Source organism: Coregonus clupeaformis, chromosome 26, assembly GCF_020615455.1.
Source record: "Coregonus clupeaformis isolate EN_2021a chromosome 26, ASM2061545v1, whole genome shotgun sequence".
Lineage (NCBI taxonomy): Eukaryota > Metazoa > Chordata > Actinopteri > Salmoniformes > Salmonidae > Coregonus > Coregonus clupeaformis.
The window spans coordinates 47,732,885-47,759,317 of record NC_059217.1 but is presented as its reverse complement, the minus strand read 5'-3'; the positions used below and the strand labels follow the sequence as shown (position 1 = coordinate 47,759,317).

General features: G+C 42.1%; 1 protein-coding gene across 2 annotated transcripts in view; it reads right to left on the bottom strand.

The window, feature by feature from the left end:
• Window positions 1-849: 849 nt before the first annotated feature.
• cd151 (CD151 molecule) overlaps window positions 850-26,433 on the bottom strand; it is a 39,945-nt gene continuing 14,361 nt past the window's right edge. Inside the window, exons 3-9 of one of the 2 annotated variants that reach the window (XM_041849864.2) lie at window positions 15,757-15,948; window positions 10,209-10,283; window positions 7,924-7,944; window positions 6,785-6,889; window positions 2,377-2,532; window positions 2,060-2,146; window positions 850-1,172 (exon numbers count right to left, since the gene is read on the bottom strand). In XM_041849864.2, the coding sequence (XP_041705798.2) occupies window positions 1,113-1,172; window positions 2,060-2,146; window positions 2,377-2,532; window positions 6,785-6,889; window positions 7,924-7,944; window positions 10,209-10,283; window positions 15,757-15,948 (696 nt within the window). In that variant the 3' untranslated portion in view covers window positions 850-1,112. The remainder of the gene's footprint in view (window positions 1,173-2,059; window positions 2,147-2,376; window positions 2,533-6,784; window positions 6,890-7,923; window positions 7,945-10,208; window positions 10,284-15,756; window positions 15,949-26,433) is intronic. The other variant, XM_045207689.1, reaches the window with a different exon arrangement.

The following is a 26,433-nucleotide window of genomic DNA, read 5'->3' as shown; positions in this document are numbered from 1 at the left end:
GCACCTATTGGTAGAAGGCTAAAAATAATAAAAGCAGACATTGAATATCCCTTTGAGCATGGTGAAGTTATTAATTACACTTTGGATGGTGTATCAATACACCCAGTCACTACAAAGATACAGGCGTCCTTCCTAACTCAGTTGCCTGAGAGGAAGGAAACTGCTCAGGGATTTCACCATGAGGCCAATGATGACGTTAAAACAGTTACAGAGTTTAATGGCTGTGATCGGAGAAAACTGAGGATGGATCAACGACATTGTAGTTTGTCCACAATACTAACCTAATTGACAGAGTGTAAAGAAGGAAGCCAAAAAACAAATATCCCCAAAATATGCATCCTGTTTGCAACAAGGCACTAAAGTAATACTGCAAAAACAACGTGGCAAAGCAATGACATTTTTGTCCTGAATACAAAGTGTTATGTTTGGGGCAAATCCAATACAACACATTACTGAGTAACACTCTCCATATGTTCATGCATGGTGGTGGATGCATCACTCTCCATATGTTCATGCATGGTGGTGGATGCATCACTCTCCATATGTTCATGCATGGTGGTGGATGCATCACTCTCCATATGTTCATGCATGGTGGTGGATGCATCATGTTATGGCCGGAAGAGAAAATAAAACATGGAATGGAAACTAATACAAGAATACAGGGTAGACGCTATCCAACTCTATAAGACTGGCTGGCCCACAGCCTGCTGGCCTTTCTGCCTTTCTGCCTGCTGCCTGTCTGTCTGCTGCCTGTCTGCCTGCCTGCCTGCCTGCCTGCCTGTCTGTCTGTCTGTCTGTCTGTCTGTCTGTCTGTCTGTCTGTCTGTCTGTCTGTCTGTCTGCCTGTCTGCCTGTCTGTCTGTCTGTCTGTCTGCCTGTCTGCCTGTCTGCCTGTCTGTCTGCCTTCCTTCCTGCCTGTTGCCTGCCTTACCAAAACTTCAACATGGGTTCATTTTGTCTTTGAAAAAAATGACTACAACACAAAACATATCTACATGAGACGTACGTAGCGTCCAAGACATAGAGAAAGCATATCTAAATACTAGGAAATATATTGTTGTTGTTGTTGTTGTTGTTGTCTTCTTGCTGTTGTTGTTGTGACATCAGCGATGCTCAGTACGACTCCTCCTTCAGACTTCGATATAGGCAGCAAACAAGAATCACCCCTATGAGCTGAGAGAAAGTCTACATTAAAGTTACTAAGTTACCCCAAGTCTACATTAATGTTACTAAGTTACCCCAAGTCTACATTAATGTTACTAAGTTACCCCAAGTCTACATTAATGTTACTAAGTTACCCCAAGTCTACATTAATGTTACTAAGTTACCCCAAGTCTACATTAATGTTACTAAGTTACCCCAAGTCTACATTAATGTTACTAAGTTACCCCAAGTCTACATTAATGTATGGTAAGTTACCCCAAGTCTACATTAATGTTACTAAGTTACCCCAAGTCTACATTAATGTTACTAAGTTACCCCAAGTCTACATTAATGTTACTAAGTTACCCCAGGTCTACATTAATGTTACTAAGTTACCCCAGGTCTACATTAATGTTACTAAGTTACCCCAAGTCTACATTAATGTTACTAAGTTACCCCAAGTCTACATTAATGTTAATAAGTTACCCCAAGTCTACATTAATGTTACTAAGTTACCCCAAGTCTACATTAATGTTACTAAGTTACCCCAAGTCTACATTAATGTTACTAAGTTACCCCAAGTCTACATTAATGTATGGTAAGTTACCCCAAGTCTACATTAATGTTACTAAGTTACCCCAAGTCTACATTAATGTTACTAAGTTACCCCAAGTCTACATTAATGTTACTAAGTTACCCCAAGTCTACATTAATGTTACTAAGTTACCCCAAGTCTACATTAATGTTACTAAGTTACCCCAAGTCTACATTAATGTTACTAAGTTACCCCCAAGTCTACATTAATGTTACTAAGTTACCCCAAGTCTACATTAATGTTACTAAGTTACCCCAAGTCTACATTAATGTTACTAAGTTACCCCAAGTCTACATTAATGTATGGTAAGTTTCGGTGCTACCTGGAGGAAGGCGATCCCGATCCCCACTGCTGCAAGGATCTGCAGCTGGCTCAGAATGAACTCCTCCAACTTAGTGATGCACCCTCCCTAAAGAGAGACGACGAGATGGAAGACATATTACCTTGTAGATATTGTTTATTGTCTGGTGTGTGTGTGTCTGTGTGTGTGTGTGTGTGTGTGTGTGTGTGTGTGTGTGTGTGTGTGTGTGTGTGTGTGTGTGTGTGTGTGTGTGTGTGTGTGTGTGTGTGTGTGTGTGTGTGTGTGTGTGTGTGTGTGTGTGTGTGTGTGTGTGTGTGTGTGTGTGTGGCCCTACTCACCTCCACCTTGTAGATATTAGAAGGGTGGTCTCTCTGGCCACAGAGGTTACTGGGTGTCTTGCAGCAGCTGTCTGGGACCAGTCTGTCATTGCCAGGTGTCAGGATCCACACGCTGTCTGACCAGTCTGATGAGCTGTTACTGCCACAACACTTAAACTGAGAGAGAGAACAGAGATATTTGAAACCAAGGACTGATCACCCCAATCCACAAAAGTGGAGACAAATTTGACCCCAATAACTACCGTGGGATATGCGTCAACAGCAACCTTGGCAAAATCCTCTGCATTATCATTAACAGCAGACTCGTACATTTCCTCAGTGAAAACAATGTACTGAGCAAATGTCAAATTGGCTTTTTACCAAATTACCGTACGACAGACCACGTATTCACCCTGCACACCCTAATTGACAAACAAACAAAACAAAACAAAGGCAAAGTCTTCTCAAGCTTTGTTGATTTCAGAAATGCTTTTGACAAAATTTGGCATGAGGTTCTGCTATACAAATTGATGGAAAGTGATGTTGGGGGAAAAACATACGAGATTATAAAATCCATGTACACAAACAACAAGTGTGCGATTAAAATTGGCAGAAAACAAACAGATTTCTTTCCACAGGGCCGTGGGGTGAGACGGGGATGCAGTTTAAGCCCCACCCTCTTCAACATGTAAATCAATGAATTGGCGAGGGCACTAGAACAGTCTGCAGCACCCGGCCTCACCCTACTAGAATCTGAAGTCAAATGTCTACTGTTTGCTGATGATCTGGTGCTTCTGTCCCCAACCTAGGATGGCCTACAGCAGCACCTAGATCTTCTGCAAAGATTCTGTCAGACCTGAGTACTGACAGTAAATCTCAGTAAGACAAAAATAATGGTGTTCCAAAAAAGGTCCAGTTGCCAGGACCACAAATACAAATTCCATCTAGACACCATTGCCCTAGAGCACACAAAAACGATACATACCTCGGCCTAAACATCAGCGCCACAGGTAACTTCCACAAAGCTGTGAACGATCTGAGAGACAAGGCAAGAAGGGCCTTCTATGCCATCAAAAGGAACATACAATTCGACATACCAATTCGGATCTGGCTAAAAATACTTATAATTACAGAACCCATTGCTCTTTATGGTTGTGAGGTCTGGGGTCCGCTCACCAACAAAGAATTCACAAAATGGGACAAACACCAAATTGAGACTCTACATGCAGAATTCTGCAAAAATATCCTCAGTGTACAATGTAAAACACCAAATAATGCATGCAGAGCCGATACCCGCTAATTATCAAAATCCAGAAAAGAGCCGTTATATTCTACAACCACCTAAAAGGAAGCGATTCCCAAACCTTCCATAACAAAGCCATCACCTACAGAGAGATGAACCTGGAGAAGAGTCCCCTAAGCAAGCTGGTCCTGGGGCTCTGTTCACAAACACAAACAGACCCCACAGAGCCCCAGGACAACAACACAATTAGACACAACCAAATCATGAGAAAACAAAAAGAGAATTACTTGACACATTGGAAAGAACAAACAAAAAACAGAGCAAACTAGAATGCTATTTGGCCCTAAACAGAGAGTACACAGTGGCAGAATACCTGACCACTGTGACTGACCCAAACTTAAAGAAAGCTTTGACTATGTACAGACTCAGTGAGCATAGCCTTGCTATTGATAAAGGCCGCCGTAGGCAGACCTGGCTCTCAAGAGAAGACAGGCTATGTGCCCACTGCCCACAAAATGAGGTGGAAACTGAGCTGCACTTCCTAACCTCCTGCCAAATATATGACCATATTAGAGACACATATTTCCCTCAGATTACACAGACCCACAAAGAATTCGAAAACAAATCCAATTTTGATAAACTCCCATATCTAATAGATGAAATACCACAGTGTGCCATCACAGCAGCAAGATTTGTGACCTGTTGCCACAAGAAAAGGGCAACCAGTGAAGAACAAACACCATTGTAAATACAACCCATATTTATGTTTATTTATTTTCCCATTTGTACTTTAACTATTTGCACGTTGTTACAACACTGTATATATACATAATATGACATTTGAAATGTCTTTATTCTTTTGGAACTTTTGATGGTGTAATGTTTACTGTTAATATTTATTGTTTATTTCACTTTTGTTTATCTATTTCACTTGCTTTGGCAATGTTAACATATGTTTCCCATGGCAATAAAGCCCTGAAATACAGAGACAGACAGAGAGAGAGAGAGAAGAGAGAGAGAGAGAGAGAGAGAGAGAGAGGAGAGAGACTTAATGTGATGTACATAATGTGATGTATTTAATGTGATGTACAGTGGGGAAAAAAAGTATTTAGTCAGCCACCAATTGTGCAAGTTCTCCCACTTAAAAAGATGAGAGAGGCATGTAATTTTCATCATAGGTACACGTCAACTATGACAGACAAAATGAGGAAAAAAAATCCAGAAAATCACATTGTAGGATTTTTAATGAATTTATTTGCAAATTATGGTGGAAAATAAGTATTTGGTCACCTACAAACAAGCAAGATTTCTGGCTCTCACAGACCTGTAACTTCTTCTTTAAGAGGCTCCTGTGTCCTCCACTCGTTATCTGTATTAATGGCACCTGTTTGAACTTGTTATCAGAATAAAAGACACCTGTCCACAACCTCAAACAGTCACACTCCAAACTCCACTATGGCCAAGACCAAAGAGCTGTCAAAGGACACCAGAAACAAAATTGTAGACCTGCACCAGGCTGGGAAGACTGAATCTGCAATAGGTAAGCAGCTTGGTTTGAAGAAATCAACTGTGGTAGCAATTATTAGGAAATGGAAAACATACAAGACCACTGATAATCTCCCTCGATCTGGTGCTCCACGCAAGATCTCACACCGTGGGGTCAAAATGATCACAAGAACGGTGAGCAAAAATCCCAGAACCACACGGGGGGACCTAGTGAATGACCTGCAGAGAGCTGGGACCAAAGTAACAAAGCCTACCATCAGTAACACACTACGCCGCCAGGGACTCAAATCCTGTAGTGCAAGATGTGTCCCCCTGCTTAAGCCAGTACATGTCCAGGCCCTTCTGAAGTTTGCTAGAGTGCATTTGGATGATCCAGAAGAGGATTGGGAGAATGTCATATGGTCAGATGAAACCAAAATATAACTTTTTGGTAAAAACTCAACTCGTCGTGTTTGGAGGACAAATAATGCTGAGTTGCATCCAAAGAACACCATACCTACTGTGAAGCATGGGGGTGGAAACATCATGCTTTGGGGCTGTTTTTCTGCAAAGGGACCAGGACCACTGATCTGTGTAAAGGAAATAATGAATGGGGCCATGTTTTGTGATATTTGGAGTGAAAACCTCCTTCCATCAGCAAGGGCATTGAAGATGAAACGTGGCTGGGTCTTTCAGCATGACAATGATCCCAAACACACCGCCCGGGCAACGAAGGAGTGGCTTCGTAAGAAGCATTTCAAGGTCCTGGAGTGGCCTAGCCAGTCTCCAGATCTCAACCCCATAGAAAATCTTTGGAGGGAGTTGAAAGTCTGTGTTGCCCAGCGACAGCCCCAAAACATCACTGCTCTAGAGGAGATATGCATGGAGGAATGGGCCAAAATACCAGCAACAGTGTGTGAAAACCTTGTGAAGACTTACAGAAAACGTTTGACCTGTGTCATTGCCAACAAAGGGTATATAACAAAGTATTGAGAAACTTTTGTTATTGACCAAATACTTATTTTCCACCATAATTTGCAAATAAATTCATTAAAAATCCTACAATGTGATTTTCAGGATTTTTTTTCTTCTCATTTTGTCTGTCATAGTTGACGTGTACCTATGATGAAAATTACAGGCCTCTCTCATCTTTTTAAGTGGGAGAACTTGCACAATTGGTGGCTGACTAAATACTTTTTTCCCCCACTGTATTTAATGTGATGTATTTAATGTGATGTATAAAATGTGATGTATTTAATGTGATGTATTTAATGTGATGTATATAATGTGATGTATTTAATGTGATGTATTTAATATGATGCATATAATATGATGCATATAATGTGATGTATATAATGTGATGTATATAATGTGATGTATTTAATGTGATGTATATAATGTGATGTATATAATGTGATGCATATAATGTGATGCAAATAATGTGATGCATATAATGTGATGTATATAATGTGATGTATTTAATGTGATGTATTCAATGTGATGTATATAATGTGATGTATTCAATGTGATGTATTTAATGTGACGCACCAGTAACCCACGCTCCCTCGGGGGAGAAGTTATCCGTCTTATCAATGTCAGATTCGTTACAATATTCTCTCCAAACCGAGTTAGACTAAACCATGACTTCTATCTGAATGACACATGGGTGGCTTGACACATGGGTATGGAACGTCATCATACCTCCTGCTGCAGCTTGTCCACTGCACTGGTGACGCTCCCCTCTCCAGGCTGCTGGTATTTCTGAACCATGGTCTCCTTCAGGTTGTGCTGCAGCTCCTTATCCAGCTGTGGAGAGACAGACACAGGACCGTCTACGAAAGGTGATGCAGTGGGAACTAACACTAATCCAGTCACGTCAAGTTAGTGATTACTGTAAAGGAGGAAGGACAGGGTTCAACAGGGTTGGGGTCAATTACAATCGAATTCAGTATTAAAACAAATATCATTTATTTTAAATGATTTCTCAATAAACTGAAAACGAGAAGCTTTTTATTTAAATTTTTGAAATTCAAATCACTTCCTGAATTGAATGACTTTAACTAAACGTTAAGTCCCCTTTTTTAGGTGACTGGACCTGGACCGGTTCCAACTGAAATGTATTTTATACAGCTCTGTGATCAGCGCAACATCAACTGCTTTGGTTATCCGGATTCATCTGCGCTACTGCAAGTGCAGCTGTGAGGTTCACAGACACAGGAAGTCGTTCATTTGCATGGGGAGCGACACGTCACATTTTCTGGCCCATCAAGACAGAGAAATGATTTCCTGTGCCTGTGAACCTGATAGCTGTTGCTTAGTGACCCCGGCCACTAGGAGGCCCCTGACCAAAGTATGTATAAACATGGCACACGTATATTGCAAAATGTGTAGAATTGTATGGAATTAGTTTTAAAACTGCTAAAATTTCTCTCCACCCCATGGCAAAATGAGTAGAATTGCATAAAAGTTGTTATAAAATTGCTAAAATGTTATCTTCGCCCCATGCCAAAATGTGTAGAATTGTAGGAAATTAACGTTAGTGGCCCCGCCGTCAAAAGGGGGGCCACTAACGTGTTTTGCAGCGAGGTGGGGGGGGGCCCTCCAACAAAATCTCGCTTAGGGCCCCCAAAATGCTGGAGCCGGCCCTGAATAGAACGTTCATTAATTAGAATTGACCCCAACCCTGGTATTCGAACAAGGCCCAGATGTATCTTTATTGTTCATAGAGCAGTAAAAGAGATGTGACTGGCTCAGAAATAACAGAGAATAATATTTTGAACAGTGAGATCAGAGAAACAGAGTTTGATAGAAAGGTGGAAGGAAAACAGGAGGATGATTACCTGCTGGCAGAAAGGGAAACACTAGAGAGAAGGAAGAAGAAAAAATAGCAATATGAAAGGATTATGGGAAAAAAGACGTGCAGGAAGATGACGTGTTATTCAGGAGTTATTATTTCATGCACTAGTTCTTATAAGAACGTTTTAGATAGTACAAGAAAAGTTTTAGATAATACAAGAAAGTTTTAGTTAATACAAGAACGTTTTTGATAATACAAGAACGTTTTTAATAATACAAGAACGTTTTAGGTCATAAGAGAAAGTTTTGGGTCATACAAGAAAGTTTTAGGTCATACAAGCAAGTTTTGGGTCATAAGAGAAAGTTTTAGATAATACAAACAAGTTTTAGGTCATACAAGCAAGTTTTGGGTCATAAGAGAAAGTTTTAGATAATACAAGCAAGTTTTGGGTCATACAAGCAAGTTTTGGGTCATAAGAGAAAGTTTTAGATAATACAAGCAAGTTTTGGGTCATACAAGCAAGTTTTGGGTCATAAGAGAAAGTTTTAGATAATACAAGCAAGTTTTGGGTCATAAGAGAAAGTTTTGGGTTATACAAGCTAGTTTTGGGTCATAAGAGAAAGTTTTAGATAATACAAGCAAGTTTTGGGTCATAAGAGAAAGTTTTGGGTCATACAAGCAAGTTTTGGGTCATAAGAGAAAGTTTTGGGTCATACAAGCTAGTTTTGGGTCATAAGAGAAAGTTTTGGGTCATACAAGCTAGTTTTGGGTCATACAAGCTAGTTTTGGGTCATACACTACAGTGGTTTGTCAATAAGTGTTAATGACTGAATGAGCTCAGAATGCAGTTGTTTACTAGTCTGATACTAAATTATCCACATGGATGGAACTATATCCTACATGAAATAACTATGATTAATCATGCTACAGCTTCAAATAGTCCTTCTTGCCATAGTCATATAATCTTGATATACCTATAAACAATGCCGTGTGTATTTCAGGAATCAACTGTAACAAGTAACGGTAGCCTACTTGTTGAATGGTGATAGTTTTAAAATGTTACGGTATAAACCTTGACTAAACTGTTGCCCTAGAAGGAAACCAAACATCTAGTATCATGTTACTGTCACGCCTGCTTCCTCCCTCCGGCGCTTGACATCTCCGGTCTTCTAACCACCGGTCCTGGCAACCCACATTGCACACACCTGGCAACCATCATTGTGCACACCTGCTCCCCATCTTTCCACACACCTGGACTTCATCACCACCCTGGTTACTCTCCCGTCATATAGCCCTCAGTAGCCTCAGTCTTCAGGCAGTATTGGTTTTGGTTACATTCAGTACGCTGCTCCTGTTTTGAACTATCTTCATGATTATTATTATTAAACTCACCTTCTGCACCTGCTTCCTGACTCCCTGCGTATACGTTACAGGTGGAGTGGTGAGTCTGGTGTTACCAACTGGCAAGAGGCAGACCTGCATTTTCAAACACTACTGGAAGTCATTTCAAACACTGCCTCTGTGCTTGATTGAGCTTAACTTTCACAATCGAACTGATAGAAAAGTCCCAAAACGGTACACCCTTACCCACCTTGCACTCCAGGCAGGCTAAAGCAAACGCTCAAAATATTTCAACGATTTTAAAAAATAGCATTTGATCCCAGGTCTGGTAAGAAGAGGTCAGGTTATACTGATGATACCCGCCTGTCTGAGGAGAACATGGTTTTTTAAGACCTTACCTCCTGCCAATGGATAAAGGCCAGACCCAGTCTGCATCCCAAATAGCACCCTATTCCCTATATAGTGCACTACTTTTGATCACTTACCCACAGGGCTCTGGTCTAAAGTAGTGCACTATGTAAGGAATAGGGTGCCATTTGGGACGCCCACTGGGTTGCAGCAGCTATGCGTAACTAGTACAGTGTTAGTAATGTGCAGACCTGGGTTCAAATACTATTTGAAATCTTTTGGATACTTTGAGCGTATGCTTTAGCCTGCACGGAGTGCCAGGCGGTAGGATTTGCACTTTTCTATTGGTTCCATTAGGACAGGCAAGTTCAATCAGATAAACTATTTGGAATGATTTCAAATAGTATTTGAAGTCAGGTCTTGTAATATTGTATAAGAGAGCGTTCCTCAAACTCAGGGTTCCCCAAAGGGGTGCACATTATTGTTTTTGTCTAGCGCTACACAGCTGATTCAAATAATCGAAGCTTGATGATGAGTTCATTACATTAATCAACTGTGTAGCACTAGTGCAAAAAAAACTAAATGTGCACCCCTTGGGGTCCCCAGGACCAAGTTTGGGAAACGCTGGTATAGACTTACCTCCTGGTAGTGGATGTAGGCCAGAACTCCAGATACAATCTCCAGCAAGAAGATGAGGAGTAGCAGGATTAAATACTATGGGAGAGAACAGAGAGAGAGAGTAACATAATGAAATACTATGGTGGGAGAGAACAGAGAGAGAGAGAGAGAGAGAGAGAGAGAGAGAGAGAGAGAGAGAGAGAGAGAGAGAGAGAGAGAGAGAGAGAGAGAGAGAGAGAGAGAGAGAGAGAGAGAGAGAGAGAGAGAGAGAGAGAGAGAGAGTAACATAATGAAATACTATGGTGGGAGTGAGAACAGAGAGAGAGAGAGAGAGAGAAACATAATGAAATACTAAGGTGGGAGAGAAGAGAGAGAGAGAGAGAGAGAGAGAGAGAGAGAGAGTAACAATGAAATACTATGGTGGGAGTGAGAACAGAGAGAGAGAACAGAGAGGGCAGAGATAGAGTAACAGAGAGAGAGAGAACAGAGAGAGATAACCGAAAGAGAGAGAGAGAGAGAATCACTAAAACAATACAGAAATACACTACGGAAAAAGAAGGAACAGCATGTCAGAAATCAGCTCAATGTAATTGAAGAATCCATAGACTCTAACCACTTCTGGGAAAATTGGAAAACACTAAACAAACAACAACACGAAGAGCTATCTACGTGTATGGGTAACGGAGATGTATGGGTATTATGTATTTGGTCACCTACAAACAAGCAAGATTTCTGGCTCTCACAGACCTGTAACTTCTTCTTTAAGAGGCTCCTCTGTCCTCCACTCGTTACCTGTATTAATGGCACCTGTTTGAACTTGTTATCAGTATAAAAGACACCTGTCCACAACCTCAAACAGTCACACTCCAAACTCCACTATGGCCAAGACCAAAGAGCTGTCAAAGGTCACCAGAAACAACATTGTAGACCTGCACCAGGCTGGGAAGACTGAATCTGCAATAGGTAAGCAGCTTGGTTTGAAGAAATCAACTGTGGGAGCAATTATTAGGAAATGGAAGACATACAAGACCACTGATAATCTCCCTCGATCTGGGGCTCCACGCAAGAGCTCACCCCGTGGGGTCAAAATGATCACAAGAACGGTGAGCAAAAATCCCAGAACCACACGGGGGGACCTAGTGAATGACCTGCAGAGAGCTGGGACCGAAGTAACAAAGCCTACCATCAGTAACACACTACGCCGCCAGGGACTCAAATCCTGCAGTGCCAGACGTGTCCCCCTGCTTAAGCCAGTACATGTCCAGGCCCGTCTGAAGTTTGCTAGAGTGCATTTGGATGATCCAGAAGAGGATTGGGAGAATGCCATATGGTCAGATGAAACCAAAATAGAACTCAACTCGTCGTGTTTGGAGGACAAAGAATGTTGAGTTGCATCCAAAGAACACCATACCTACTGTGAAGCATGGGGGTGGAAACATCATGCTTTGGGGCTGTTTTTCTGCAAAGGGACCAGGACGACTGATCCGTGTAAAGGAAAGAATGAATGGGGCCATGTATCGTGAGATTTTGAGTGAAAACCTCCTTCCATCAGCAAGGGCATTGAAGATGAAACGTGGCTGGGTCTTTCAGCATGACAATGATCCCAAACACACCGCCCGGGCAACGAAGGAGTGGCTTCGTAAGAAGCATTTCAAGGTCCTGGAGTGGCCTAGCCAGTCTCCAGATCTCAACCCCATAGAAAATCTTTGGAGGGAGTTGAAAGTCCGTGTTGCCCAGCGACAGCCCCAAAACATCACTGCTCTAGAGGAGATCTGCATGGAGGAATGTGCCAAAATACCAGCAACAGTGTGTGAAAACCTTGTGAAGACTTACAGAAAACGTTTGACCTGTGTCATTGCCAACAAAGGGTATATAACAAAGTATTGAGAAACTTTTGTTATTGACCAAATACTTATTTTCCACCATAATTTGCAAATAATTACAGGCCTCTCTCATCTTTTTAAGTGGGAGAACTTGCACAATTGGTGGCTGACTAAATACTTTTTTTCCCCACTGTACACAAACAACAAGTGTGTGGTTAAAATTGGCAAAAAACACACACATTTCTTTCCACAGGGCCGTGGGGTGAGACAGGGATGCAGTTTAAGCCCCACCCTCTTCAACATTTATATCAACGAATTGGCGAGGGCACTAGAACAGTCTGCAGCACCCGGCCTCACCCTACTAGAATCTGAAGTCAAATGTCTTCTGTTTGCTGATGATCTGGTGCTTCTGTCACCAACCAAGTAGGGCCTACAGCAGCACCTAGATCTTCTGCAAAGATTCTGTCAGACCTGGGCCCTCACAGTAAATCTCAGTAAGACAAAAATAATGGTGTTCCAAAAAAGGTCCAGTTGCCAGGACCACAAATACTAATTCCATCTAGACACCGTTGCCCAAGAGCACACAAAAAACTATACATACCTCGGCCTAAACATCAGCGCCACAGGTAACTTCCACAAAGCTGTGAACGATCTGAGAGACAAGGCAAGAAGGGCCTTCTATGCCACCAAAAGGAACATAAAATTTGACATACCAATTAGGATCTGGCTAAAAATACTTGAATCAGTTATAGAACCCATTGCCCTTTATGGTTGTGAGGTCTGGGGTCCGCTCACCAACCAAGAATTCACAAAATGGGACAAACACCAAATTGAGACTCTGCATGCAGAATTCTGCAAAAACATCCTCTGTGTACAACGTAAAACACCAAATAATGCATGCAGAGCAGAATTAGGCCAATACCCGCTAATTATCAATATCCAGAAAAGAGCCTTTGAATTCTATAACCACTTAAAAGGAAGCGATTCCCAAACCTTCCATCACAAAGCCATCACCTACAGAGAGATGAACTTGGAGAAGAGTCCCCTAAGTAAGCTGGTCCTAGGGCTCTGTTCACAAACACAAACAGACCCCACAGAGCCCCAGGACAACAACAACAACAACAACAACAACAACACAATTAGACCCAACCAAATCATGAGAAAACAAAAAGAGAATTACTTGACACATTGGAAAGAACAAACAAAAAAACAGAGCAAACTAGAATGCTATTTGGCCCTAAACAGAGAGTACACAGTGGCAGAATACCTGACCACTGTGACTGACCCAAACGTAATGAAAGCTTTGACTATGTACAGACTCAGTGAGCATAGCCTTGCTATTGAGAAAGGCCACCGTAGGCAGGCCTGGCTCTCAAGAGAAGACAGGCTATGTGCACACTGCCCACAAAATGAGGTGGAAACTGAGCTGCACTTCCTAACCTCCTGCCAAATGTATGACCATATTGGAGACACATATTTCCCTCAGATTACAGCGATCCACAAAGAATTTGAAAACAAACCCAATTTTGATAAACTCCATTATCTACTGGGTGAAAAACCACAGTGTGCCATCACAGCAGCAAGATTTGTGACCTGTTGCCACAAGAAAAGGGCAACCAGTGAAGAACAAACACCATTGTAAATACAACCCATATTTATGTTGATTTATTTTAACTATTTGCACATTGTTACAACACTGTATATATACATAATATGACATTTGAAATGTCTTTATTCTTTTGGAACTTCTGAGTGTAATGTGTACTGTTAATATTTATTGTTTATTTCACTTTTGTTTACTATCTACTTCACTTGCTTTGGCGATGTTAACATACGTTTCCCATGCCAATAAAGCCCTTACATTGAAATTGAAATTGAATTGAGAGACAGAGAAAGAGAACAGAGAGAGAGAGAGAGAGAGAGAGAGAAATAACAGCATGAAATACAGTGAAGAGAGGGACTACAGCTAAATCTGGTGCCTGACATACACAGAGATGAAATACTGTGATGGGAGAATAAAAATACATTCCCTCATAATGTAAAACAGACCATAGTGAGCTGAGGTTGAAAACAACTTAACGTGCCAATATCTGTGTGTAATAAGGTCATACAGTGAGCGAGTTTGTGAATTCTGCCACTGCGTACTGTCTGTTTAGGGCCAAATAGCATTCTAGTTTTCTCAGTGTTTTTGTTAATTCTTTCCAATGTGTCAAGTAATTCTCTTTTTGTTTTCTCATTATTTGGTTGGGTCAAATTGTGTTGCTCTCCTGGGGCTGGCTGGCTGGTTCTCATTGTTTACATTGCAAATCAATGCAAAGCCCTCTACCCACTCTCTCTCTCTCTGTCTCTCTGTCTCTCTCTCTCTCTCTCTCTCTCTCTCTCTCTCTCTCTCTCTCTCTCTCTCTCTCTCTCTCTCTCTCTCTCTCTCTCTCTCTCTCTCTCTCTCTCTCTCTCTCTCTCTCTCTCTCTCTCTCTCTCTCTCTCTCTCTCTCTCTCTCTCTCTCTCTCTCTCTCTCTCCCCCTCTCCCCTCTCCCTCCTCTGCCTCCTCTCCCCTCCCCCCTCTCTCGCCCCTCTCTCTCCTCTCTCCTCTCCCCTCCTTTCTCCTCTGTCTCTCCTCTGTCTCTCCACCATGCCTGTGATGCCCCTCATTCCACTCTCGTGACTCATGCTCCATATCTAAACTCTTAAAGATACACTCAGCAGTATTATGCTTTATATTTATGACACCACAGTGTATTTCTGACAGCGTATTTTCGTCTGGTTCTGTTTATGTCTCAGAGCTAGAGAGAGGACTATATAACCCGTTTTAGCATGAACATTTCCGTTGAGGGCTTCCACCATTTTAAAGTAGTCAACCGGGTGGGGATTACTACGGTTTAGGAGCAATCAGCCAATAATCAGAACATTGTCTTCTTTAAATTGGGTTGCTATGGTTAGTAAATGGCTTTAAGTTATATCAATGCCATCTAGTGGCCACAATACATGAATGACACACAAGATTTGGTTCAGGACTTCAGCACTGCATGTGACGGTAAATCAGGAATAGTAGCTTTACGCTTTTTTTTCAAACACAAAAGAAGAAGAAAATTGAATACTTTTAAAATGCCCGTGCTGTCACAGACTCCACAATGGCGCAGATACAAAGATGAGTTGTCTATCTATCTCTATGGTTTATACACACGCTGCTGGACAGGACAGATAACATCTAAAGGCCGTCAGAACAACACAGATTAACATGTAGCTAGGCTAAACTTGTAATAATAATAATAATAATATTTCGCTGTAAACAAAAACAAGGCTAGGTTTTATGTGTGCATATAAACGCTGAAATCCGTTAATATTTATATCACCGTGATACGTTTTTTTGTTGCCCTTTTTCTTCTGCCTCTGAAAAATGACAGATATTTAATTGACAGGAGTTTATATGTGAACAGATTATAATGTTTATATTAAATCATTTTTTGATCTGAAAGTAATACCTCAGGTGCCTTGTGTGCATTTTCTGAGAGTGTAGAAGAAGCTGTGCCAATGTCATGTACAGTATATGTACTGTTTATAAAGGCAGTGAAAGTATCAACGTGGATGAGCACCATTACATTTGATTGTTTCATTAGAGCATGTGTTCGTAGTTTCAGGCACTGTGTTAATTTCTGTGTCATAACTGCTGATTTGAAAAGGGCTTTATAAATGAATTGATTGATTGATTGATTGATTGATTGATTGGTTGAATGTAGGATCCTCTCACCACTATTAGCAGACTCCTCTTCTCTTTCAGGGTGGCGCAGCAGCCTATGATCCCAGTGAAGACAACGATAGCCCCGGCAGCTATCAGAATGTAGGCAGAGGCAGAGTAGTAGCTGGAGCTAAGGAGGCTGATGTAGTCGCTCTTCTCCACCAGGGTCCACACCCCCACTGCCATCACCACTCCACCTGCCAACTGATACAGCACAGCACAGATATCAGGTGAATTCAAAACCAGTCAATACAATTCCCTTTCAAATCAATTTCCCTTTTTAAATAAATTCCATTAAATTAAATTATTTCAATTCAGAACACAGACAATTTTTAATACCAGATAACTAGTAGATTCCTAGCACTGTCAAATATAGACCTGTAGTAGGAGCCTGTCAGTCACTGATGGGTTAGAGATGACTTCACAGTTGATATTGTTTCAGGTTAATTTAGTGTACATACATGCAAAGAGTTAAGCCTACCTATAGAATCGACTGCTTTGTTACAACATATAGGACAAGTTAAGCTTCCATCTGCCCAAGAAGATGTCGTTCTGCCATGTAGAGAGACAGGCAGACAGACAGACAGACAGACAGACAGGCAGGCAGACAGGCAGGCAGGCAGGCAGGCAGGCAGACAGACAGACAGAGAGACAGACAGACAGACAGACAGACAGACAGACAGACAGACAGACAGACAGACAGACAGACAGACAGACAGACAGACAGACAGGCAGACTCACCCAGAAGAGAAGGTTAAAGGTTAATAGTAGATAGACAGACAGACAGGCAGACTCACCCAGAAGAGAAGGTTAAAGGTCAACAGTAGATAGACAGACAGACAGGCAGACTCACCCAGAAGAGAAGGTTAAAGGTCAATAGTAGATAGATAGACAGACAGGCAGACTCACCCAGAAGAGAAGGTTAAAGGTCAATAGTAGATAGATAGACAGACAGGCAGACTCACCCAGAAGAGAAGGTTAAAGGTCAATAGTAGATAGATAGACAGACAGGCAGACTCACCCAGAAGAGAAGGTTAAAGGTCAATAGTAGATAGATAGACAGGCAGACGCACCCAGAAGAGAAGGTTAAAGGTCAATAGTAGATAGACAGACAGACAGGCAGACTCACCCAGAAGAGAAGGTTAAAGGTCAATAGTAGATAGACAGACAGACAGGCAGACTCACCCAGAAGAGAAGGTTAAAGGTTAATAGTAGATAGACAGACAGACAGGCAGACTCACCCAGAAGAGAAGGTTAAAGGTCAATAGTAGATAGACAGACAGGCAGACTCACCCAGAAGAGAAGGTTAAAGGTCAATAGTAGATAGACAGACAGACAGGCAGACTCACCCAGAAGAGAAGGTTAAAGGTTAATAGTAGATAGACAGACAGACAGGCAGACTCACCCAGAAGAGAAGGTTAAAGGTTAATAGTAGATAGACAGACAGACAGGCAGACTCACCCAGAAGAGAAGGTTAAAGGTCAATAGTAGATAGACAGACAGACTCACCCAGAGGAAAAGGTTAAAGGTCAATAGTAGATAGACAGACAGGCAGACTCACCCAGAAGAGAAGGTTAAAGGTCAATAGTAGATAGACAGACAGGCAGACTCACCCAGAAGAGAAGGTTAAAGGTCAATAGTAGATAGACAGACAGACAGGCAGACTCACCCAGAAGAGAAGGTTAAAGGTTAATAGTAGATAGACAGACAGGCAGACTCACCCAGAAGAGAAGGTTAAAAGTCAATAGTAGATAGACAGACAGACAGGCAGACTCACCCAGAAGAGAATGTTAAAGGTCAATAGTAGATAGACAGACAGGCATACTCACCCAGAAGAGAAGGTTAAAGGTTAAAAGTAGATAGACAGACAGGCAGACTCACCCAGAAGAGAAGGTTAAAGGTCAATAGTAGATAGATAGACAGGCAGACTCACCCAGAAGAGAAGGTTAAAGGTCAATAGTAGATAGACAGACAGACAGGCAGACTCACCCAGAAGAGAAGGTTAAAGGTCAATAGTAGATAGACAGACAGACTCACCCAGAAGATAAGGTTAAAGGTCAATAGTAGATAGACAGACAGGCAGACTCACCCAGAAGAGAATGTTAAAGGTCAATAGTAGATAGACAGACAGACTCACCCAGAAGATAAGGTTAAAGGTCAATAGTAGATAGACAGACAGGCAGACTCACCCAGAAGAGAAGGTTAAAGGTCAATAGTAGATAGACAGACAGACTCACCCAGAAGATAAGGTTAAAGGTTAATAGTAGATAGATAGACAGGCAGACTCACCCAGAAGAGAAGGTTAAAGGTCAATAGTAGATAGACAGACAGGCAGACTCACCCAGAAGAGAAGGTTAAAGGTCAATAGTAGATAGACAGACAGACAGGCAGACTCACCCAGAAGAGAAGGTTAAAGGTTAATAGTAGATAGACAGACAGGCAGACTCACCCAGAAGAGAAGGTTAAAAGTCAATAGTAGATAGACAGACAGACAGGCAGACTCACCCAGAAGAGAATGTTAAAGGTCAATAGTAGATAGACAGACAGGCATACTCACCCAGAAGAGAAGGTTAAAGGTTAATAGTAGATAGACAGACAGGCAGACTCACCCAGAAGAGAAGGTTAAAGGTCAATAGTAGATAGAAAGACAGGCATACTCACCCAGAAGAGAAGGTTAAAGGTTAATAGTAGATAGACAGACAGGCAGACTCACCCAGAAGAGAAGGTTAAAGGTCAATAGTAGATAGATAGACAGGCAGACTCACCCAGAAGAGAAGGTTAAAGGTCAATAGTAGATAGACAGACAGACATGCAGACTCACCCAGAAGAGAAGGTTAAAGGTCAATAGTAGATAGACAGACAGACAGGCAGACTCACCCAGAAGAGAAGGTTAAAGGTCAATAGTAGATAGATAGACAGGCAGACTCACCCAGAAGAGAAGGTTAAAGGTCAATAGTAGATAGACAGACAGGCAGACTCACCCAGAAGAGAAGGTTAAAGGTCAATAGTAGATAGACAGACAGACAGGCAGACTCACCCAGAAGAGAAGGTTAAAGGTTAATAGTAGATAGACAGACAGACAGGCAGACTCACCCAGAAGAGAAGGTTAAAGGTCAATAGTAGATAGACAGACAGGCAGACTCACCCAGAAGAGAAGGTTAAAGGTCAATAGTAGATAGACAGACAGGCAGACTCACCCAGAAGAGAAGGTTAAAGGTTAATAGTAGATAGATAGACAGGCAGACTCACCCAGAAGAGAAGGTTAAAGGTCAATAGTAGATAGACAGACAGACAGGCAGACTCACCCAGAAGAGAAGGTTAAAGGTTAATAGTAGATAGACAGACAGACAGGCAGACTCACCCAGAAGAGAAGGTTAAAGGTCAATAGTAGATAGACAGACAGACTCACCCAGAAGATAAGGTTAAAGGTCAATAGTAGATAGACAGACAGGCAGACTCACCCAGAAGAGAAGGTTAAAGGTCAATAGTAGATAGACAGACAGGCAGACTCACCCAGAAGAGAAGGTTAAAGGTCAATAGTAGATAGACAGACAGACAGGCAGACTCACCCAGAAGAGAAGGTTAAAGGTTAATAGTAGATAGACAGACAGGCAGACTCACCCAGAAGAGAAGGTTAAAAGTCAATAGTAGATAGACAGACAGACAGGCAGACTCACCCAGAAGAGAATGTTAAAGGTCAATAGTAGATAGACAGACAGGCATACTCACCCAGAAGAGAAGGTTAAAGGTTAATAGTAGATAGACAGACAGGCAGACTCACCCAGAAGAGAAGGTTAAAGGTCAATAGTAGATAGATAGACAGGCAGACTCACCCAGAAGGTTAAAGGTCAATAGTAGATAGACAGACAGACAGGCAGACTCACCCAGAAGAGAAGGTTAAAGGTCAATAGTAGATAGACAGACAGACAGGCAGACTCACCCAGAAGAGAAGGTTAAAGGTTAATAGTAGATAGACAGACAGACAGGCAGACTCACCCAGAAGAGAAGGTTAAAGGTCAATAGTAGATAGACAGACAGGCAGACTCACCCAGAAGAGAAGGTTAAAGGTCAATAGTAGATAGACAGACAGACAGGCAGACTCACCCAGAAGAGAAGGTTAAAGGTTAATAGTAGATAGACAGACAGACAGGCAGACTCACCCAGAAGAGAAGGTTAAAGGTCAATAGTAGATAGACAGACAGACTCACCCAGAAGATAAGGTTAAAGGTCAATAGTAGATAGACAGACAGGCAGACTCACCCAGAAGAGAAGGTTAAAGGTCAATAGTAGATAGACAGACAGGCAGACTCACCCAGAAGAGAAGGTTAAAGGTCAATAGTAGATAGACAGACAGACAGGCAGACTCACCCAGAAGAGAAGGTTAAAGGTTAATAGTAGATAGACAGACAGGCAGACTCACCCAGAAGAGAAGGTTAAAGGTCAATAGTAGATAGACAGACAGACAGGCAGACTCACCCAGAAGAGAAGGTTAAAGGTCAATAGTAGATAGATAGACAGGCAGACTCACCCAGAAGAGAAGGTTAAAGGTAAATAGTAGATAGACAGACAGACAGGCAGACTCACCCAGAAGAGAAGGTTAAAGGTCAATAGTAGATAGACAGACAGACAGGCAGACTCACCCAGAAGAGAAGGTTAAAGGTTAATAGTAGATAGACAGACAGACAGGCAGACTCACCCAGAAGAGAAGGTTAAAGGTCAATAGTAGATAGACAGACAGGCAGACTCACCCAGAAGAGAAGGTTAAAGGTCAATAGTAGATAGACAGACAGACAGGCAGACTCACCCAGAAGAGAAGGTTAAAGGTTAATAGTAGATAGACAGACAGACAGGCAGACTCACCCAGAAGAGAAGGTTAAAGGTCAATAGTAGATAGACAGACAGACTCACCCAGAAGATAAGGTTAAAGGTCAATAGTAGATAGACAGACAGGCAGACTCACCCAGAAGAGAAGGTTAAAGGTCAATAGTAGATAGACAGACAGGCAGACTCACCCAGAAGAGAAGGTTAAAGGTCAATAGTAGATAGACAGACAGACAGGCAGACTCACCCAGAAGAGAAGGTTAAAGGTTAATAGTAGATAGACAGACAGGCAGACTCACCCAGAAGAGAAGGTTAAAAGTCAATAGTAGATAGACAGACAGACAGGCAGACTCACCCAGAAGAGAATGTTAAAGGTCAATAGTAGATAGACAGACAGGCATACTCACCCAGAAGAGAAGGTTAAAGGTTAATAGTAGATAGACAGACAGGCAGACTCACCCAGAAGAGAAGGTTAAAGGTCAATAGTAGATAGATAGACAGGCAGACTCACCCAGAAGAGAAGGTTAAAGGTCAATAGTAGATAGACAGACAGACAGGCAGACTCACCCAGAAGAGAAGGTTAAAGGTCAATAGTAGATAGACAGATAGACAGGCAGACTCACCCAGAAGAGAAGGTTAAAGGTTAATAGTAGATAGACAGACAGACAGGCAGACTCACCCAGAAGAGAAGGTTAAAGGTCAATAGTAGATAGACAGACAGGCAGACTCACCCAGAAGAGAAGGTTAAAGGTCAATAGTAGATAGACAGACAGACAGGCAGACTCACCCAGAAGAGAAGGTTAAAGGTTAATAGTAGATAGACAGACAGACAGGCAGACTCACCCAGAAGAGAAGGTTAAAGGTCAATAGTAGATAGACAGACAGGCAGACTCACCCAGAAGAGAAGGTTAAAGGTCAATAGTAGATAGACAGACAGGCAGACTCACCCAGAAGAGAAGGTTAAAGGTTAATAGTAGATAGATAGACAGGCAGACTCACCCAGAAGAGAAGGTTAAAGGTCAATAGTAGATAGACAGACAGACAGGCAGACTCACCCAGAAGAGAAGGTTAAAGGTTAATAGTAGATAGACAGACAGACAGGCAGACTCACCCAGAAGAGAAGGTTAAAGGTCAATAGTAGATAGACAGACAGACTCACCCAGAAGAGAAGGTTAAAGGTCAATAGTAGATAGACAGACAGGCAGACTCACCCAGAAGAGAAGGTTAAAGGTCAATAGTAGATAGACAGACAGGCAGACTCACCCAGAAGAGAAGGTTAAAGGTCAATAGTAGATAGACAGACAGACAGGCAGACTCACCCAGAAGAGAAGGTTAAAGGTTAATAGTAGATAGACAGACAGAGAGGCAGACTCACCCAGAAGAGAAGGTTAAAGGTCAATAGTAGATAGACAGACAGGCAGACTCACCCAGAAGAGAAGGTTAAAGGTCAATAGTAGATAGACAGACAGACAGGCAGACTCACCCAGAAGAGAAGGTTAAAGGTTAATAGTAGATAGACAGACAGACAGGCAGACTCACCCAGAAGAGAAGGTTAAAGGTCAATAGTAGATAGACAGACAGACTCACCCAGAAGATAAGGTTAAAGGTCAATAGTAGATAGACAGACAGGCAGACTCACCCAGAAGAGAAGGTTAAAGGTCAATAGTAGATAGACAGACAGGCAGACTCACCCAGAAGTGAAGGTTAAAGGTCAATAGTAGATAGACAGACAGACAGGCAGACTCACCCAGAAGAGAAGGTTAAAGGTTAATAGTAGATAGACAGACAGGCAGACTCACCCAGAAGAGAAGGTTAAAGGTCAATAGTAGATAGTCAGACAGACAGGCAGACTCACCCAGAAGAGAAGGTTAAAGGTCAATAGTAGATAGATAGACAGGCAGACTCACCCAGAAGAGAAGGTTAAAGGTAAATAGTAGATAGACAGACAGACAGGCAGACTCACCCAGAAGAGAAGGTTAAAGGTCAATAGTAGATAGACAGACAGACAGGCAGACTCACCCAGAAGAGAAGGTTAAAGGTTAATAGTAGATAGACAGACAGACAGGCAGACTCACCCAGAAGAGAAGGTTAAAGGTCAATAGTAGATAGACAGACAGGCAGACTCACCCAGAAGAGAAGGTTAAAGGTCAATAGTAGATAGACAGACAGACAGGCAGACTCACCCAGAAGAGAAGGTTAAAGGTTAATAGTAGATAGACAGACAGGCAGACTCACCCAGAAGAGAAGGTTAAACGTCAATAGTAGATAGACAGACAGACAGGCAGACTCACCCAGAAGAGAATGTTAAAGGTCAATAGTAGATAGACAGACAGGCATACTCACCCAGAAGAGAAGGTTAAAGGTTAATAGTAGATAGACAGACAGGCAGACTCACCCAGAAGAGAAGGTTAAAGGTCAATAGTAGATAGATAGACAGGCAGACTCACCCAGAAGAGAAGGTTGAAGGTCAATAGTAGATAGACAGACAGACAGGCAGACTCACCCAGAAGAGAAGGTTAAAGGTCAATAGTAGATAGACAGATAGACAGGCAGACTCACCCAGAAGAGAAGGTTAAAGGTTAATAGTAGATAGACAGACAGACAGGCAGACTCACCCAGAAGAGAAGGTTAAAGGTCAATAGTAGATAGACAGACAGGCAGACTCACCCAGAAGAGAAGGTTAAAGGTCAATAGTAGATAGACAGACAGACAGGCAGACTCACCCAGAAGAGAAGGTTAAAGGTTAATAGTAGATAGACAGACAGACAGGCAGACTCACCCAGAAGAGAAGGTTAAAGGTCAATAGTAGATAGACAGACAGGCAGACTCACCCAGAAGAGAAGGTTAAAGGTCAATAGTAGATAGACAGACAGGCAGACTCACCCAGAAGAGAAGGTTAAAGGTTAATAGTAGATAGATAGACAGGCAGACTCACCCAGAAGAGAAGGTTAAAGGTCAATAGTAGATAGACAGACAGACAGGCAGACTCACCCAGAAGAGAAGGTTAAAGGTTAATAGTAGATAGACAGACAGACAGGCAGACTCACCCAGAAGAGAAGGTTAAAGGTCAATAGTAGATAGACAGACAGACTCACCCAGAAGAGAAGGTTAAAGGTCAATAGTAGATAGACAGACAGGCAGACTCACCCAGAAGAGAAGGTTAAAGGTCAATAGTAGATAGACAGACAGGCAGACTCACCCAGAAGAGAAGGTTAAAGGTCAATAGTAGATAGACAGACAGACAGGCAGACTCACCCAGAAGAGAAGGTTAAAGGTTAATAGTAGATAGACAGACAGAGAGGCAGACTCACCCAGAAGAGAAGGTTAAAGGTCAATAGTAGATAGACAGACAGGCAGACTCACCCAGAAGAGAAGGTTAAAGGTCAATAGTAGATAGACAGACAGACAGGCAGACTCACCCAGAAGAGAAGGTTAAAGGTTAATAGTAGATAGACAGACAGACAGGCAGACTCACCCAGAAGAGAAGGTTAAAGGTCAATAGTAGATAGACAGACAGACTCACCCAGAAGATAAGGTTAAAGGTCAATAGTAGATAGACAGACAGGCAGACTCACCCAGAAGAGAAGGTTAAAGGTCAATAGTAGATAGACAGACAGGCAGACTCACCCAGAAGTGAAGGTTAAAGGTCAATAGTAGATAGACAGACAGACAGGCAGACTCACCCAGAAGAGAAGGTTAAAGGTTAATAGTAGATAGACAGACAGGCAGACTCACCCAGAAGAGAAGGTTAAAGGTCAATAGTAGATAGTCAGACAGACAGGCAGACTCACCCAGAAGAGAAGGTTAAAGGTCAATAGTAGATAGATAGACAGGCAGACTCACCCAGAAGAGAAGGTTAAAGGTAAATAGTAGATAGACAGACAGACAGGCAGACTCACCCAGAAGAGAAGGTTAAAGGTCAATAGTAGATAGACAGACAGACAGGCAGACTCACCCAGAAGAGAAGGTTAAAGGTTAATAGTAGATAGACAGACAGACAGGCAGACTCACCCAGAAGAGAAGGTTAAAGGTCAATAGTAGATAGACAGACAGGCAGACTCACCCAGAAGAGAAGGTTAAAGGTCAATAGTAGATAGACAGACAGACAGGCAGACTCACCCAGAAGAGAAGGTTAAAGGTTAATAGTAGATAGACAGACAGACAGGCAGACTCACCCAGAAGAGAAGGTTAAAGGTCAATAGTAGATAGACAGACAGACTCACCCAGAAGATAAGGTTAAAGGTCAATAGTAGATAGACAGACAGGCAGACTCACCCAGAAGAGAAGGTTAAAGGTCAATAGTAGATAGACAGACAGGCAGACTCACCCAGAAGAGAAGGTTAAAGGTCAATAGTAGATAGACAGACAGACAGGCAGACTCACCCAGAAGAGAAGGTTAAAGGTTAATAGTAGATAGACAGACAGGCAGACTCACCCAGAAGAGAAGGTTAAAAGTCAATAGTAGATAGACAGACAGACAGGCAGACTCACCCAGAAGAGAATGTTAAAGGTCAATAGTAGATAGACAGACAGGCATACTCACCCAGAAGAGAAGGTTAAAGGTTAATAGTAGATAGACAGACAGGCAGACTCACCCAGAAGAGAAGGTTAAAGGTCAATAGTAGATAGATAGACAGGCAGACTCACCCAGAAGAGAAGGTTAAAGGTCAATAGTAGATAGACAGACAGACAGGCAGACTCACCCAGAAGAGAAGGTTAAAGGTCAATAGTAGATAGACAGACAGACTCACCCAGAAGATAAGGTTAAAGGTCAATAGTAGATAGACAGACAGGCAGACTCACCCAGAAGAGAAGGTTAAAGGTCAATAGTAGATAGACAGACAGGCAGACTCACCCAGAAGAGAAGGTTAAAGGTCAATAGTAGATAGACAGACAGACAGGCAGACTCACCCAGAAGAGAAGGTTAATAGTAGATAGACAGACAGGCAGACTCACCCAGAAGAGAAGGTTAAAAGTCAATAGTAGATAGACAGACAGACAGGCAGACTCACCCAGAAGAGAATGTTAAAGGTCAATAGTAGATAGAAAGACAGGCATACTCACCCAGAAGAGAAGGTTAAAGGTTAATAGTAGATAGACAGACAGGCAGACTCACCCAGAAGAGAAGGTTAAAGGTCAATAGTAGATAGATAGACAGGCAGACTCACCCAGAAGAGAAGGTTAAAGGTCAATAGTAGATAGACAGACAGACAGGCAGACTCACCCAGAAGAGAAGGTTAAAGGTCAATAGTAGATAGACAGACAGACAGGCAGACTCACCCAGAAGAGAAGGTTAAAGGTTAATAGTAGATAGACAGACAGACAGGCAGACTCACCCAGAAGAGAAGGTTAAAGGTCAATAGTAGATAGACAGACAGGCAGACTCACCCAGAAGAGAAGGTTAAAGGTCAATAGTAGATAGACAGACAGACAGGCAGACTCACCCAGAAGAGAAGGTTAAAGGTTAATAGTAGATAGACAGACAGACAGGCAGACTCACCCAGAAGAGAAGGTTAAAGGTCAATAGTAGATAGACAGACAGGCAGACTCACCCAGAAGAGAAGGTTAAAGGTCAATAGTAGATAGACAGACAGGCAGACTCACCCAGAAGAGAAGGTTAAAGGTTAATAGTAGATAGATAGACAGGCAGACTCACCCAGAAGAGAAGGTTAAAGGTCAATAGTAGATAGACAGACAGACAGGCAGACTCACCCAGAAGAGAAGGTTAAAGGTTAATAGTAGATAGACAGACAGACAGGCAGACTCACCCAGAAGAGAAGGTTAAAGGTCAATAGTAGATAGACAGACAGACTCACCCAGAAGATAAGGTTAAAGGTCAATAGTAGATAGACAGACAGGCAGACTCAC